Below are 19,112 nucleotides of genomic sequence, written 5' to 3' on the forward strand. Positions count from 1 at the left end.
CTCAACAAGCGACGGTGGAAATTCATGTTTCGACACGCTCTCCCTGGGTGATACCATTCTACACTGCTCCGATTTGCATCGTATTGTGTGTGGGGAGGGGAGGAAGGGGAACGTTCGCACTCACGCTTATGCAAGCGATATTGTTGCGAAATGCAACACTGTGGTTGCATCTGTAAGGAATGGAATGCACTTATTTAATTATTTTCCGCAGCTTTTTCTTTTTCTGCTCCTTTCATGATGTTGAATTTATTTCGTGTTTTATTATTTTACATCGCTTTTCTGCCACTTTAACGATGTTCAATTTATTTCACGTCGCTTTTCTACAGGGCCACCGTTAGAAAATCCCAAACTCTGTGCGAACTATTCTTGCGAGGACTTTATATTTCGAAAAAGTGAAAATGACAGTTGTAGTAAATTAAGAAAATTCATTGTAATGTGTAATATAGAGTTATTTTTAATTGAAATAACCAATAATGTGTTTCATAAATTAGTGTAAAACTAAGTATGCTGACCAAGGCAGTAATTTATTTTATTAAAAACATAAACTAAACGTAACGTTTCAACCTTCTAGCAAGGTCTTCATCAGGCCTTGGTCAGCATACTTAGCTTTTCATAATCATGGAAACAAGGCTTAATGGTGTCATAAATTAGTATACATTTTATACATAAACCATTGAAAACCAACAACTTTTTTTCATTTTCTTGAAAAAATTCATAAAACCTAAGAAAAATATAAAATAATTTTGTAAATGTTACTTTTCTTATTGGTACTATAAGGTGATGCAAATTTTGCTTTAAAAATCAAAAGCAGTGTGACCTGTTCTAAATTGAAATATGTACGTACAGCGGAGTGTCCAGGATTTTCGAAAAGGGGGGAGGGGGTACGTTGTACTTTTTTAGTAGTAAACCTTCATATTGCCATCTTTTCTTGCTTTTAACGTTCTTTTCTTTAAATAATACTGGGCCAAAGTGGGGGTTAGGAACACCACCACCACCCTTGGACACGCTGATGCATACCACCTCCCCACACATATATAGACAGATTACGTAGATATATATAGATTAGATAGCTAAACATAGATAGCTATGTGAATATTAAACGTATTGCCCCCAAATCTAAATCAATCCTGCACCACTGGTTCAGAAGTACCCCCTCCCTAAATTCGATGCTGCCTAATACGGTCTGTTGGAGAGGTAACAATGGGACACACCCAGATGCTGCAAGAATTAGCCCCATCCTGAAAACCTGAGCACTGAAGAACGAGCAAAGAAAAGACGTCAGGAATCCAAAGAAACAAGAAAACCAGGTGCAAATAACTGTAGCAACGGGGAAGAAAAAAAAGAATGGAGAATAGAAAATAGGAATCAAGAAGGAGGGACAAAAACACCGTGTGGAGAAACAACAGAAAGAAACGGAACTCAACGGCGAACATTAAAACGCTAAAAATACACCCTAGTGGAAAAACAAGCGGAGAAAAATAGACAGGCAAAAGAAGTTTGAAATAATGAAAAGCATAGTAATAAAGAAGAGTGAATGGGGACGGAAGAAAAACATCATGGCACTTTCGAAATGCTTCATCCCACCATCCTCTTCCGTTCCCGCGTTTGAAGATGGTTTTATTTCCTCTCTGAATGCCAAGAACGTCTTGATTCTTTCCACCACGTTTCGGCTTAGAGTTTTATCCATGATTTCCAATTTCAGAGCAAGAGGGTGGAGTAAGGACGTCTCTAAAGGTAGGCCGACAAAAAAAGCCTATGGTTGGCATGGAATTCGTGGGAAAACTCTTATTTCACGTATTCTATCTAAAGCAAATGCTGCATAATTGTTGTTGCTGTTTTTGTTGTTGTCTTGTTTAAAATGGCCTAGTTAAGTCTATATACAGCGTTTTCATTGATTGATTCAGTTCGTTTATTTTACTTCGCTTTTCTGCCACTTTTGGCTAATCGCAGATGAGCATGGGCAATGACATGACTAAATTTATGAAGGAGCATAGAACACAAGGGGATTCGAACTCGGGACGCTGGCGTCATAGCGCGCTGTGCTACCCCCCTCCCCCATACACATAAAATTATATATATGAACATTACAAATATACCTACACAAACACTTGCTTATAAATACACTCTCGGCTCTCACACTCATATACAGGACCATATCATTAAAAATTGTATAAAAATCACGCCTTTTGGTTTTCTTGCACAGAGCACTCATTGCAAACGATCACAAATCGATAGAACCTTGAACCTTAACCTAAATAGGAAAGAAAATGTTCCTGCCCCAAACGACTTCGAAGGTGACCATGAAATCAGTGTGCCTGTACCACAGTTGGTCCTTGGTCGATTTTAATTCCTATCATGAGAACCTTTAACGTTTAGTTCCAAGGTACTGAGTTTACTCATTCAGGTGCTATGTTAATTGGCCTTCGTGATCGTGCTGTAAATCCAAGGGACTTAGGTTCAAATCATAAATAAAACAAGGGTGTGTGATTTTTACTTTATCGTTTCTACAGCCCGTATATTTGCAGACGCTAAAAAATTTAGAAATTTAGAAAATGACACTCAAATTCGACAAAAAAGTATATTTTGATATTGTTCACTCCTTACATGGTCTTCTTGTAAGTATTATTTCTGTTTGTTTGCAGTTCCCTCCCCATATAAGTTCTTGATCTCTCACTGCTTCTCTCCATGTCTTCATTGCAAGCACTATTCATGAACTTTCATCCCATTTGCGAAGCTGTGATAAGCAAAGGTCCTTGAATCTATGCAACCAAATGACGGGCATGCTGTACGGGTTGCATAACCATGAAGGATATCATTGTGCATATAAAGAAGAGAGACTGGCTCAGGGACATAAAAGTGACGCAAAATAATCAAAATACCGAATACTGAAGGCCAAGGAGATGTAAATGAAATTGCTCGTTGCCCAGTTACCAGAAAGCCTAAAATAGTCAAACTTCTTACATAAAAAAAGGATCATGGATACACGTCACGTTTATATTCTGCGTAGTCACTAAAAGCAGCGAGATGGTAAGCCATAATTTATAACGTTTGGGTTTTTTAAGTACACTTTATGCACAGATGGGCTAATCGAGACTGGACTTACGGTTTAACGTGAAATCACAACGGCTACGGTATAGAAAAATAAAAAAAACGGAACGAAATCGAACCCGGAACCCCTTGATTACAAGGCGATAACTTTACCGCTAGGCAATAGGAAAATTTTATGATATTTCAAAACCAAATTGGAAGCGAGGGGAGAGGGTTCGCAGCGTCGAAACGAGGCCCGAAACAGAAAAGCCTAATGAACGAAATTGGTTTTCCTTAATGAAAATTCGTGCGGTGATACGCTGTACATACTGTTTATACTATTTATTTGACTTCAGATAAGCCTCCCCGATGGCGCACTGGTAGCGTCGTCGCCTTGTAATCAAAGGGTCCCGGGTTCGATAACCGGTGGAAGCACACAGTGGTTCGGATCCCACTTTAAAAGGCTGAAAAATACCACAAACTCCAACCCTGTTAGGGCCCCTACGAATTTGAATATATCCTAAAATCCTGCGCTCAAACAAAGTAAAAAAGGCAACTCTAATCAAAAACACACAACCAAAATAATAAAAGAAATAACCCCAATAAATTAATCTAATATCATTTACTATAAAAAGGATAATCTATCTTCATTTTTGAATCCTAAGTTCAATGCACTTGCAGTCGATATTAGCCTTTCTGTGCATAAAGTGGGCTTAAAATAAAAAATGAAACTCAAGCAGAGACTTGAGATAAGACAGAAATCCAAGTCTGGTCTCGTCTCGCACTATGCGTTAAGCCTGGAGTCAATTGATCGGTCCTGAAATGAGGCGCGACACTTGTCGCTTTGGTGCGAAATTCGTTGTTTCCACGTAACGCCGTAACAAGGCGAAGACCTTGCACTTCCGGGAACTCTTGCTCACCATCTCCATCCTTGTGGAACCACTTGGGCAATCCCTTTACTCGGAATTACGAAGATTCTCTCTCGTTGCTGGCTCCAGGCTTCTAGGCGCCTAGATGCTTGTCGGATGGAGAGGCTCGTTGACCGCAATCCCTGCTCCTCCTAAACTTAACCTTTAACTCTCTTAGGAGAGCCTGACACGTCCAGAACCTCGAGGCGATGGTAACGGTCTCCTTGTCAGTTCAGTGCAGGGAACGCACATTGAATCATCTGCGCGTCCATTGACTATAGACACCGCGCTGTACGAAGGGCGCGCCTCGACAGAACGTCGATTAGTTTGATTGGTCGATGTACCGTTAGGTTAACCCATCATTTGCGCGGAGTTACTGAGGTAAAACGCAGATAAACCCCAAGCAGGATCAGCTCAGCATGTTCTCGGCAAGGGGATATCCAAAGCTCGAGGAATTGTGGAGACAGAATGGCCACAATATCCGGATGCAACGGATAATCCGGATATCAGGATACAACAGATTTTATGAAGGATTTGTACAAAATCCGTACAGTAAAATATGAAAATGGCGAATAAAAGAAAATATGTGGATAGTCCGTAAAACGGATAAACGATAAAACTGTCCGGATAATGCATTCATTCGGATATCTGGATAAATTGGATAATCCGTATATACGGAAACAAGACTATCCGATATCCGGATAGAAAATAATCTGCATTTGGCCATCCCTATTGTGAATCATGCATTGCAGGAGAGGGGGAACGAATCTAAAAATGTGTGTCATTAACAGATTACACCATTGCTTATTTGCAGAGTGGTTAGCACATCGCGCTACGACGCCAGGAGTACAGAGTTTGTATCCCGGCACGAGCGTTCATTGTGAGTGTCTCTTCATCGGTTTCATCATATCATCATTCATCCTCATTGTCGCGATTAGCCAAAAGCTGTAGAAAAGCGATGCTAAATTTTAAAAAATCGAACCAACTAACCCTCTCCATTTCCTTCTCTTTCTCCCTTCTTCTTCTTTCTTCTCAGAGGAGAAGGATAAAAGAAAAGGGAGAAAGCAGTCTCTCTCTCTCTCTCATTCTTTCTTTCTTCCTCCTTCAGAGAAAGGTAGAGAAATGATAAGGAGAGAAGTGAAAGAGAAAGAGAAAATTATTTCCTTACTCTATTCATCACTTCCTCTTCATTGTTATTTTCTTTCATCTCTTCTTTTTCTTTTCTCTCTCTTTCCCTCTTCCTCTCTCTCTTTAAAGAGAGAGGAGGTCCCCTCTCTCCCCACCTTTTCTTTCTTTATTTCATTCTTTCTTTCCTTCGAGAGAGAGAGAGAGAGAGAGAAAGAGAAAAGAGAGCAAGAAGAAAGGAAAGATGAAAGAGAGAATGAGGGATATCTTTGTTTCTTTCTCTCTATCAATGCTTATTTCTATGTTCATTTGCAATTTTTATTTCGCATTTGCTTGTTTCTAGCGTGTAGTGTAGTGTAAGCACACATGAAATATAAAACTTGTTTTTGGAGTATTTACCGTAAATGGAAGAGTTGCGGTTATGTGGCGTCTGACTACCACGAAGATCAAGGTTCGATCCCGCAGGGTAGGTGATCTCAGGTGAGAAAAGATTGGCTCTGACGTTCGCCCAGCCTCTAATGAAATAGCCGGACCCTATGGCCCAGTGGTTAGCACATCGCACTGCGACGCCAAGGGTCCCGGGTTCGAATCCCGCTCTGGCTTGGTTGTTTGTGAATGTCATTCATCAATTTCATCATTTCATCACTCATCCCCATCTTCGCAAATTAGCCAAGAGGCACAAAACTAGAAGTAAAATAAACTAAATCAATCAATCAATCAAAATCTAATGAAATAGATACCCAGTGGCAAACCCGGTAGTTAAAGGCAGCCAGAGCGTGGTGCTGCCCACATCACCTTCATCCAGATTATGAACATGAGGAGCCCTTCCACCACATGTCTTCATGGCAGGTTGCAGTGTGCGAGGGTATACCTTTAAATACTTAAAAATGGGGAAGATTGTAAAGTTCGTTCAGATCGAGACAGAAATTACAGTAGGTAAAGTGCATTCACTGGGAATCGAACCCTGGACCTTGTGATCGCAATGCGCCAATACTCCCACCTTGACAAACATGTTGTAACAACATATAGTAGCAGTACCTTGAGAGCAAGTTTCTGCTTCCAGCCACGGGGGATGGGTGTTCTCTGTCAGGATACCTTCGTCATCTAAGCAACACCCATCCTCATTTGCGACTATCCAAAACTATCAGAAAAGCATAAGATTACAAATACAACCGCAAGTTTCTGGTAGATGAACATAATTGCGTTAAAAACTGTAAAAACTTTGAGAATGGTTGAATTTGAGAATGTCCAACATATCAACATTACATTACGAAAGGCGTATACCACCAGGGTCTCCGGAACGCCGGATTTTCCTTGGGGAAATGCACTAAAAGCACTCTCTTGGTTTGTATCCTTAGAGACAGATAACCAAAATTCCACTGAAATTTACCGGGTTGCATAACCTCTGAGGATGTAAATTCCTTTAAGCAAACGGCCAGCGTTGGGAAATGTAATACAATTGTGAGTGGGCATCTTCCTTCTGAGACTGTCCTAATTCTCAAACTGTAATGTTCATTGTTAATGTTTGATTGATTGATTGAGTTGGTGTTTTAAGTCCACTTTATGCACAGTAAGGCTAATCGGGACTGGACCTACAGTTTAAAGTGGGATCCGAACCAGTGTGCCTCCACCGGGTATCGAACCCGGGACACCTTGATTACAAGGAGGCGACGCAACCACTGCCCTATCGGGGTGGCCCTCATTGTTAATGTTATTTATGTTCATAATGTTGTCTTGTATATGACTGTTATACATTATCATTATCACGCTGTATAAAAGAGAATCTGTATTTAAAAGAAGAAAACTAATTAATGTAAACATAGTAACAGAAATCAATAAGTACAAAAATGGTGATGGAAGTAATAATATTTCTTGTGCCTGTAATTTATTTTGTTTAAATCTAACGATTAATTAAGCAATATTATTTGCATTGATAATCGTTCTGCAAGTTTAAGCGCAGCGGCGGTTATCACTTCGCTGAACCGAAAGTGATTTTTTACGTCATTTATCTGCTTAACATAAGAAGCAACTTCTTGATGTATTTCATATTTATATAAGTAGGCACGAGACTTGTTTTATAAAAGGGCGAGAAACACGCAAACTACCAATACAAGATTGTTGTCCAAGGTTCTCCGTTAGGCAGCTCTCAGAAAGCTTTCAGACCAAAACGACATGCGACAAGAGATCCTTCAGTCTATTCCGCGCAAGCGCAACAATAGACCGAGGCTACTACGATACACGCCATTGACAAAACGGCCCAGTCCGAGCGACATGTGCAGCTTGTCTTGTCTCTTCGGGAAAGGTTGCATTTATTTCTGAAGGTTCGTTTCGAAGTGCTATGTGTCGCTTTGGTCTGAAAGCTCCCTTAGGAGTGTTGTCGAAATGAGATTTCGCTGAGTTTCGGTCATGTCTCGAGTTGAGAATGCCTGTCTTGTTATGTATTTCGTCTCAAATTTCGAGACCTGGCTCGGTATCCTCAATACTCTCTGTTATCAACATACTAAAATCTTTCACCAAACAAGTCATTTGATTGATATTAGTTTTTATGATAACTTTCAAAAGAATTGTTCACATTAACGTGCTAGTAATTGTTTGTTGCTATCATTTTCGTTTATCATGTTTCCTCATATTTAAAATTTTAAGTGGTCTTATATCATATTCAAGGTATGATTTTCCCCTCATCAAGCCTGGTCAATCTTGTTGAGATATTTTCACACGATTTTATCCAAAACTTGTTGGTAAATAGTGCCATGCTCAGGTGACGAGGTTGTAAGGATTATCTCAAGTTACTCCTTTCTTTATTTAAAAAAAAAGAAGTTAAATACATGTAAAGATGACAGCACTGACTGCTGAAAAAAGAAACCATTTTCCACTTATGAAATCCCTGGAAGCGTCACGGTGAGGGAGACATATTTTATATTAAGAATTAAACACTTCTGTCATCCTAAATTGAAATCACAATATACTTGACGCGCGGCACGCACACTCACACACACGCTGCATATGAACATACAGAAGTGGCTACAAAGTTATAAACAGACGTATAGTGTTCCTGTGATTGACTCCTTGACAACGGTAAAGAAAGACTTCAGTAAGGCGTGAAGTAGACACCTTGGACTGGTTTATGTGTTTAAAGTATTGATTAACAATTATTTTCACACTTAAGTACACGTTAGAGTGATTCGTGTGATTAATGTGACGCCGGTTGGCTTCTTCATAATTAAATGTTATTGATTATTAAACTCGTCCATTTATTTAGATGGCAACGCACGGCAATAGTTCCCATCATTCTAAAAAATTAATGTGCTGTTTGAGGGAGAGGGAATTCCAGTGACTTCATATGAAGCATTGCATAATTGTACATACATATCAGACTTGCACAAATTCAAGAACAAATTTCTTAAGTTTCTTATGTCTATGCATTATGTATGACGGAAGAAACGCAACAAAGATACAGCATAATTTGTATTGGCTAACCTTACTTTCTAAAGAATGACGAAGGGAGAAGTTATCAAATTCCTACTAATTCTAGAAGTTCCTCTTCTCCCTCCTCTCCCAGTGACGGCGCCAAATGAGGTTAGGTGCCCCGCGATCGACCAATCCTTCCTTTTTACTGGCTTCCCAGCATACAAGAAAGCATAGATAAATAAACAATAAACACCCTTTCAGCCTAAAAATAACATTGTTGTGTGATCTTTAGGGGTGTATTAAATGTGAGTCTCCAAAGAAACATCGCCCCCTCAACTCCTCACTGATGTTTCTGGTGCCCTCACCCGAACCAGAATGAATAAATATACCAACCAGAAAAAAAAGGGGTGCAAAATATACATTGCGGGAATTCCTTGTTACCATCCCTGCAGGCAATTTCCCGCTTCCTGTACTTTATAATACAGCCACTCACAAATGGCATATTCTATTTCCCTACCTCTGAAGCGGAGTGGTTAGCACAGCGCGTTATGACGCCAGGGGTTACAGACTTGGCCTTGGCATTCTTTGAATGTGTCCCTTCATCAATGGCAATCACTCATCCTCATCTTCGCGATTAGCCAAAAGTGGCAGAAAAGCGAAGTAAAAAAAGACAAATCAATTAATCAGTCAGTCATATTTTATTTAAGTTTACCTAGTTTTATGTATTTTTATTAAAGTATGTGGACCATAAAGTGAGAATTGTAGGGAGTCTGACTGCCAAGCGGGAGACCTGGGTTGGATTCCCAGGGTGGGTGATTTCGGGTAGGAATTCTTCCAACAGTATCACTGCATGGAGCAGCTCTGGGAATCACCCAGCGTCTAATAAATGGGTACCTGGGGGACATCACCTCTACAAATGGCCTAAATTATGAATGTGTGGAGTCATACCTCCCTCCACATCCCCTCGTAATCAATTTGCAAAAAGGGGGGAGAATAAAAAAATGTGGGCCATGAAGCAATTATTTGCATTTGTAATGTTTAGAAGAAGGTACTGCATGGGCTGATCGTAACCACATTACATGGTAAGATCTAAATAAACACCTAATGCACTCTCCAAAATTCGTGCACTCTCATTTTCGCCATGTCGATTACAACGCTAACATCCATTTCATCGTAAACTGGTAGCTTCACCTAGATGCTCATTAGTGTTTTCCGCAGTGAAAGGCTAAAAAAAGAAAGCGATGCTTTCAGAAGCGGTGAAAGTGACGATTCACGCGCAAGCAAGACGCTTAATCTGTCTTTGTGACGTTCCCTCACTTCCGTTAATGCCTCTCCGGACCGCTGCCGCTCATAATGAAGACAGCCATCTCCATAATTGATACCCTCTTCTTCAATTCACCATTGGCAGGACTTCGTGATCTCGAGAATTCTCTCCAGCTTGCGAAATCCTGGAGGGACAGAGGGATTCCCCCCCCCCAAACAATCTTGCCCTACAAATCCCCCATCTAAAATTTTCAGAGGGGGGAGAGTTTTTATCAAATCAACGAAGATAAGCAAATAGTTTTAACATCAACATCAACTATACGAGTACTTTCCTAAGAAAAATCAAAATCTCATAGAAAGAATGAAGGATAATTTCTGTCCGCGTGGGTGCTTGTGAGTGTTCCATGCTCTCTCACTCTCTCTGTATGCCTGTCTCAATCTCTCTTTCAAGAGACCTAAAAGTACCACAGCGACATGCTCTGTCCACTGGGCCCCTTGACCACATTTACATCGGTGACGTCAGAACTGCCGTAAACCTTCGCGTTTCAGAACTATTCGCTGTAGTACTTTTAAGTACCCCACCCGGTATATATCATGTAAATTTGTTTGTGTGTAAATTAATACGAGGGTCACTATTAATATTTAACAATGAAAAAACAGGAATTTGGCATTGAAAACTGCTTTATTGTTTTTTGAAGTATTCTCCTTTATGGTCAATAAACTTTTGCATTCGTTCGAACCATTTGTCAAAGCAGTTTTTCCAATCTTCTTGAGACACCTCCATAATATGGTTTTTGAACGCATCAACGGCGTCTTCCACCGACGAAAATCGTTGTCCACGAAATTTATTGTTGACATTCGGGAACAAGAAGAAGTCATTGGGTGCCAAATCAGGACTGTACGGCGGATGACCCATCAATTCGATTTTTTGACTGTTCATAAAGTCGGTTGTTAGACGAGATGTGTGACAGCTGGCATTGTCTTGATGAAGAATGATCCGACGGCGTTTGTTTGTTTTCCGTATTTGACCGAAGACCTCTGGCAAACAAATTGTTGTGTACCATTCAGAGTTGACCGTTCTACGTTCCTCTAAAGGCACAGTTGCCACATGACCAGTTTTCCCGAAAAAACAGGCGACCATTTGTTTCGATGTGCTTCGAGCGCGAACAACTTTTGTTGGATTGGATTCATCTTGAAACACCCATACAGTCGACTGCTGTTTACGTTCCGCCTCGTATGCATATATCCATGATTCGTCAACTGTTACAATCTTATATACGTCTTTTGAAGCACCACGATTGTATTTATTGAGCATTTGTTTGCACCAATTGACGCGAGCGTCTTTTTGAGTTTTTGTCAAATTGTGTGTGATCCAACGAGAACATACCTTTCTCACAGCTAAATGATCATGTAATATTTTATATATGCTGGTGGAACTGATGCCTATGGTTGCCTCAATCTCACAGTATGTCACATGACGATCTTGCAGTATTAGGTTTTGCACAGCATCAATGTTTTCTTGAACAACAACTGATTTTGGACGACCTTCGCGAATCTCGTCGGTGAGCGAATGGCGGCCACGATTAAATTCGTTATACCAGCGTTTCACAGTGGCAAAGGATGGGGCTTCATCGCCAAATGTGGAAGTAAGTTGATCGATGCACTCTTGTCTTGATATAATCCACGTCGAAAATCGTAAAAAATCATCGCACGAAAATGTTCACGAGTTAATTCCATTTTATTGTTGTCGCCCAATCTCCAAGGCAACATAAACAACACAAATGAAGCTATTGACAAAACATTTGAAGTACGTTATGGTCAATAATGCCAGACGATTCCGTGCAAACGTCAAATCGCGCCTAACTTCAATCAGTGTTGCCAAGGCTCAAAATATAAATAGTGACCCTCGTATCTTGATCCCTATACCAATCGTCAATGCTTTCGCAGCCTGCTTCTCTCTCTCTTTCTCTCTCGCCCTCTGTGTGTGTGTGTGTTTCTTTCCTTTCTCTTTCTCTCTTCTTGTTTACCTTTCCCCCTCTCCTTCCTTTCCTATTTCTTTCTCCTCCCTCTCCCTCTTTCCCTTTATTCTTCTTTCTCTCTTTCTTTCTATTTATTTTTTCTCTGGGTGTCTACCTCTTTCTTCCTATTTATTATTTTCCTCTGTTTCTTTCTTTCTATCTCCCCATTGTCTTCTCCTACTCTCTTTTTCTCTGTCACGTAATAATGGTAGGAGACGAGACCTGGAAGCTTCTATATTTTTAATACAACTACTATCTTGGTCATTTTACGTCCCTCATCTATCTGTTCGGTTAATCGCGACGTTGAGAATAAATAATGAGCTGATGGAATGGATAATGGGTAAACAACGATACATTCGTACTTGACCAGGGTTAGAACATAAGGACTTGTGGCTTCTCGATAAGCAACATACCGGTATATGTATGTATTTTGTTCTGAATGTACAGTCACCGGCAATAAAATTGAGACACCTAGGTCCTGAAATACTAGCTTCCCTACATGGTGCTATGTGTGTTTCCTAACTCTGTGGATTCTAATAGCAAAATTTCAATGGCAACTTCTACCAGCGCCGTGGAGTTAGGCAACACACACAACGCCTTTCCTGTATATGCAATCACGCAGCACAGATTCACAATTACCACAAATGGATTATCTTGCAATTAATAAAACATCATGTGTGACTTTTCTATAAATAATAATAAGGTAGATAGACAGACACCCCTGGCCTGAGAGAGAGTTAGAGAGAGAGAGAGAGAGAGAGAGATGGGGGAGCAGCTCCCCCCCCCCTTGGAAAGAAGGAAAGAGAGTTCTCCCCTCCTACCCACAGGGTTGTGTGAGTACAATGAAAGAGAGGGGTTGTTCTTTTCTCTCTTCCTCTCTTTTTCTAGAAGAAAGGAGAGATAAAGAAATGAAAAGAGAAGAAGAAAGAGTCTCTCCCTTTCTCTTTCCCTCCTTCCTTCCTTCTCTGAAGGCGTGGGGGCGTCTGCGAGAGAGAGAGAGTCTTACTTTCGCCCCTCTCCGTCTTTCTCTCCCTCTCTCCCTTCTTCTTCTTTCTTCCGTCTCTTCTTTTCTCTCTCTCGAGTGAGAATGAGTCAGAGAGAGAGAGAGAGGAATATATGGAAACTTCATCTCTCTTTCTCTCTCTTCCCTTCCTCTAGAGCAGTGGTTTCCAACTTCGAAAGGTCCGAGGGCCAAAATTATATCCAGCAGTTGATAGACGGGCCGTATTTTTTGGGGGTGGGGGGGGATTAAAAATTACAAAAATTGTAAGTACTGAACTGAAAATGTAGTACTTTCGCATGACCTAAATTTCTAAAATGAGGCAATAAAAACAATGGAATTACAAATCAAAATTGTATAATTACAATTTATTTCACAAAAACCCAATACTTATTGATGAATTGAAAGAAATTAAAGACACACCATACAAATAAGAATCCTTCATAGTAAGTGTTCAATGTGAAAATTGAGCCCGATCTGCTTCTTTTATTAAAGTTGTATTTGAATTTCTGTATTTGAAAGTCTCGGAAGGTGAAGCAGTGAAGAATCTTCCAGTCTGCTTCTGTAGCGGTTCTTGATGAACTTCATTGATGAAAAAACATTTTCACACGTGTATGTGCTGCCGAACATCGATGTCATTCTTTGCTCAAAACTACGAAGGTTTGGAAAGCGTTCTTTTGAAAGGTATTTGAAAAACTCTGGCTTCTTTTCTTGCCTAGTTTGAAGGAACACATCGCCTTGCAAATCACGCAATTCAAGTTGGAGAGAAGCTATTTTAATTTTCAATCTTACGTTTTTTGGAGATATCGCTCATTTCGATATTTGCACAAACTTTAACAATCAGTCACAGTACAATCCGAGTTGGGACACTGGAAATCTCTTCGTACTTCGTGCGTAGTAAAACAGATCTCTATAGCGCCTCTCTGCAGTTTGTTTCTGAACACAAAGAGTGAAGCCTTCGCGGATGCAGGCGAGTTCATTCCACATAGCGAAGGGATGGAATGCATGGTGTGAAGAGCAAGTTACGTCACTTTAGATTCTTCTGATTATCATTATTGACTGCAAAATCAATTCTACCTGTGATATTGTCTTTCTTCCGTTCCTTCAGTAAAAAAGAACGTATTTTAATAAAAATAAATAAAATTAATGTATTTTGCAAACTGGCTTCGCGGGCCGCAGAAAAAGGCAACGGGAGCCGCATGCGGCCCGCGGGCCGCCAGTTGGAAACCCCTGCTCTAGAGAGAGAAAGAGAGAGAGACAGACCCTCTCTTTCTTTCTTACTCTCACTCTCTCCCTCTCTCTCTCTCTCTCTCTCTCTCTCTCTCTCTCTGAGAAAGAAGGAAAGAGGGAGAAATAGAAAAGAGAAGAAGAGAGAGGTCCTTCTTTCTTTCTTCCTGCCTTTTCTATTTCACTTCTTTCATTCTATCTCTCAGGAGAGAGAGAGAGAGAGAGAGATAAGTTTTGGGGTCACTTAACATAAAAGTAAATGGCGAGCATCCCCCAAGAAATAGCTGTTTATCCACCACTGCAAGTTTTCCGATAACCGTTCTATAATTATACGAGTCAGGTCTCTTATAATGCACATACTATTTATGCATACATTGCCTTATTATGCATGCAGGAAGTAAAGTGACATATGGGAAATAGGCCGTGTATGTATTCAGCATCTGAATGCATTGGGAAAGGTTCGTATAAGCATATGGCCATATATGCATATTAACGGAGGCTACCGTGGGAAGCTGCTAAGGACAACGGCATGCCGGGAAACGAGGAGAGTCGGCCAATAACAATGCAAAGGAAGTTATAGTCAATGTGTCCGGTGACCAGGGACGGTGACAAGACGAGACAAGTCTCGTTTGCGAGGAGGTCAGTCTCGTTTCTCGGTCTCGTCTGGAAATGTAATGTAAGGTGTCTCGCAACGTAGAGGTCAATAAGGCTGCGAGGTTTCTTAGGCGTTTAGTTAATAAGTGACTATTTGCTCCCCATAATAGCGACGAACAATGAGTCCCAAACGTCCTACTCTGAGACCACCTAATGCGTGGTGAAAACTATAGCTACAGTACAGTGGCCGCGATTTGGGAGGGCAGTTGCTTCACTTTTTGCTTCCGCATTATGATTTTTTAAACCTTGTTTACAAAGAGAAAATAAACTGTCCTTGCCCCCTAAGTTTTGGCACCCAATCGCCGCCACTGCTACAGTACATAGTTTTTCTCTCGTTCGGCTCTAAGCTATATTAGCAGTAATATTCGACACTTTAAAAGAAACGCGAAAAGAAATAATGATAATAAAATTAATATCGACCAATCATTCTTCGATTTCAGTTGTCAAAATCCCTTGAAAACTGAACACGGTCAATAATAGGGATGGACAATATCGGAAATTTGATATCGCTATGTCTCAAGAAAATATCGTCACAAACGATGCGATACGATATTTTTTCGATATCGTGACGATATATAGCCCAACACTAGTCAATAACCACTCTGTTGGATTTGATATTTTGCGTCGCTTTTCTGCCTCTTTTGGCTAATCGCGACGATGAGGATGAACGATGAAGGGCCACTCACATGCCCGCGGGATTCGGGACCCCTGGCGTCGTAGCGCGCTGTGCTAACCACTCCGAACAACCACTCTGCGAGATTACACGATTGGGTCATCTAATAGAATTAACGTCATAACACCTGAACAGTAGGCCTATTCTGTTTTAAACCAAACACAATTTAAATGCCAACTACTCAATTATGCGAAGTCGCATCAAGGCAAACAACTTTTTCTAATAACGTTTTTCTCTCTTTGAGGATTCGTTTCGATGCAATACGAACCCTTAAAAAGAGAAGAAAACGTTTTGGGTTCTATGTATGCAACCGCGCTGCACAAATGCCACCAATGAATTACCTTTACAATTACGGTAAACAACATACATGTTAATATTAAATAATCAGTTAGCCACCCCCTTCGTATGTCCAAAACAAGTCCGAACTTTGGTTCACATGGAAATTTCAATTGTTTGCTATATGTGTAATAAGATCAGAGCCTCAGACGGTATCATCTCTATTGGTGACAATATGGTGGTGGGATTACACAGATTGGATGAATGCAGCGCATAGGCGGGCGCCGTCTTTAGGGGGCAAGACAGTCTCCACCTCCCCAAAATTCCTCAAGAAAAATATACATTATACATTTAAAAAATGGCTAGTCAATTTTACCCCCCCCCATCCCAACTTTTGCCGCGTCTGCTGTCTAATACCCGGGTAGGTTGCAAAGAAGTGGTGCTTTTTTTTTCTTCTCACGACTCCCCTTCGTATTATCCGACACTGCAACATCTTGCCGGTATTATCGGCATTGGTACGCGTTTCTGTTTATAAGTTTGTCATAACTGACACTCATGGACGTCCGCAGGATTTTTTCCAGGGAGGGGCAAAGGACGCATATTTTCCTCCAAAATATTTCTGTCTGAAATTATAATGTTTCTTCAACGAATTTATAATAACATATATTACTGTGACTGAAATGAAATTGTGTGTGAAATATATAATTTTTAGGTTGACATTCATTTTCCAGGGGAGGGGGGGGGGCATCCCCCCCCCTTCCGGACGCCCATGCTGACACTTACGTATGCAATGATCACAGTGGCGCATTAATCTCTTAGCTATTTTATTGACGATGTAATGTCAGTTTAAGACGTTTTTAGTGATTTTTGACATCAACACTGTCGCTCTTTACTGTTTTAATTGACGATTTTTTATTAGGTTAGATGTTTCTATCCCCCCCCCCGCCCTCCACTTCGGTCCACCTATGTCTCTTGGGTAGTTCTAGCAGCAGAAAAACAACAACCTGATTCTAAAATTTCTTAGTCTGATAGCGATAGTATACCTAGGAAGTTCGTAAGTAAGCGGGGATCATTGTTCAAATGGTGGAGCCCACCTCCGTGGCGGAGTGGTTAGCACACTGCGGGTCCCGACCTGACCAAGGGTGTTCTTTGTGAGCGTGCCTTCATCACTTTCATTGCCCATCCTCATCTTCGCGATTAGCCAAAATTGACAGAAAAGCGAAGTAAAATACAGCAAATGATGGAGTTGATGGGATTTTCCACAAAGGGCAATGTTTTCCTGTTCAGCTACAATGTTCCCTGTTTCTGTGCTTGCAAATAAAAATAAATATGAAGCATCCTTAATATTGTAAAAGAGGAAATCTTTAATTTATCAAGAGGTTCATACTTTTTGGTCCAGAGTCACAACTTTTTTGCCAATAAAAAATTGAAGAAAAATGAATATTCATCATTGAAATGAAATTGAAAATGAAATGATCTTCAATGAAAAGAAATTCCTTACTTTTTAACGGATATTATTTTCTTTATTTTAATGTAGTTTCTACATTTGTTATATTTTGAGTGCCTATGAGGGGGTGGCGCATCCCCGGTACCCCCGTGCGCACGCCTAGATTATGCTAAAGGTGTATAGATCCATGGGTACGTCACTGTTTAGCGGTTCATCTCCTTGAGCGCATTCTGTTCCTTGCGTCCGTACAAGCACAAAGAAACACGATCACGCGCACACACACACCGGCATTCTCTTCATGACCCTGTGGCATTAGTCACATACATACGGGTCCGTTCTTGGTCGCAAATGGAGGACAAGGGCGGACCGCGTTACACAAATAGACCCGAGCTCCGAGTTGGGAAAAAGAAAAGTGTCCGGTGCTAGTAGCGACAACAAAGTATCCAACTTTCCAATCCTCGTAGCTGACACAACTCGCCGTTCAGACTTTCCATTCGTAGGTTCCCGTCTTACCTAATGGTGAAAGTCAGGCGGATCAAAATGTCCGAAGAATACGATAGCCGCGAGGCACGTCTTATTATTTCTCGAGAGAGAGAGACGTTAAGGGAGGGAAGAGACCTCTCTCCTCTTAGAGCTTTTCCCTTCGAATCGGAAACCGGCAACTTCCTTGTCCTTGTTCTACTGCAGGAAAAACAAACACGGCACCCATAACGTAAGCAGATTCACCCATCCGTGTGAATGACGTCAGCGCCCATTCCGACGTCATAGGCCTACGCTGCGATGCGACAAAGTATGAGCTGTCACTATATACCCGTTCCGGCACTCAAATGAGAATGTTCCGGTACCTTTATTTACTGTACTTTTACGATCGACGTTAACGCAAAGTACCGCAATTGATATGAAAAGGATTAAAAAGCGTCGCGATGTGCAGTTCGCAGAAAGAAATTCTGCTATTGCGTCATTTGCCGGTAACGCTCTACCGTTCACGAAGAGCTAGTTAGATTAAGCAGAAGGGTTTCATTTTGGGCACCTAAGCTGTCATGGCGTAGGAAAGCGGCTTATATTTCTGTTTGGCAACCCATCTTACGTAACACTAGCACGCAGAAGCGAACGTAGTGACGCATAGGCAGTGACAAAGAAAAGCGTTCACAGAAACCCCCCCGACGTAAAAATGGCTGTTTTTCACTTCACACCCCCTAGAATATTTCAGAAAAAGCAAATATATACTTACTTCTTGCCCAGGAGGTGATACACTGATCAGAACCTCATCAATTTGAGGCCGATGGTACACAACAGTCCCCGAGACTTCGCGTCCATTGTACGTTACGAAAACCTTTTGTCCCACTTTAAGCTTAAAGCTCGTGATACTCTGGAATCCAGGTCCGACAATCTCAAGTTCTTTGTATTCTCTCACTTCGCGAGTGCCGTCGAAGCGAACTGCGTATTTGTTCTCCGAAACTCCGTCTTCGGTTGTTTTCATCGCGTGGATGACTCCGGTGTGAAATTTTCCGTCGCTTCCAGGGGCACACACTCTGGTCCCGATGATAGAACGTTTCGCCAGTCTTTTACCAGTCGACATTTCTACGAAAACTCACAGAAAAAACACTTTCAGAACACACAGAAATCAAACACGTCCTTTCCTATGCAAGTCGACGACACGAAACGCGAACTATCTCTTACACACGAACAACACGGGCACAATAGAGTGTTTTCTGCACCTGCTGTCGGCTTTTTCAACTGACTAATAAGTCCCGATATTGTATTATGAGAGTATTTCCAGCGAAAATACATAATAATGCGTGCACACAAACGCGCAAGCAAAACAGACGTCAACACAAATCAGCTGCTGCCCTGACACAGGCTACCGGCTGGTACAACAGCTGACAGATAACAACAATGCCACGTGATCACGAGTGGGCTTCTCATTGGGTAATCATTCTTTGACCTAGATTTTCTATTGGCTGCTTCCGTTGTTTTTATATTGTCAGGTGTTGCTATGTAGAATCAACGTTCTTTATAGCTGAAACTGTCATACAAACCCTACTGCAAATTGTGCAAAGTATTGTTTTTTGCCGGTGCACTCCTT

General features: G+C 41.1%; 1 protein-coding gene across 1 annotated transcript in view; it reads right to left on the reverse strand.

Annotated features, from left to right (window-relative positions):
• Positions 1–18,874, reverse strand: part of Glut4EF (Glucose transporter 4 enhancer factor) — a 123,042-nt gene extending 104,168 nt beyond the window's left edge. Inside the window, exon 1 of the mRNA XM_083129677.1 lies at positions 18,258–18,874. Coding sequence (XP_082985803.1) covers positions 18,258–18,605 — 348 coding nt within the window. The 5' untranslated portion in view covers positions 18,606–18,874. The remainder of the gene's footprint in view (positions 1–18,257) is intronic.
• Positions 18,875–19,112: the final 238 nt, after the last annotated feature.

This window comes from Lepisma saccharinum, chromosome 10 (genome assembly GCF_977018435.1).
Source record: "Lepisma saccharinum chromosome 10, izLepSacc3.1, whole genome shotgun sequence".
NCBI lineage: Eukaryota > Metazoa > Arthropoda > Insecta > Zygentoma > Lepismatidae > Lepisma > Lepisma saccharinum.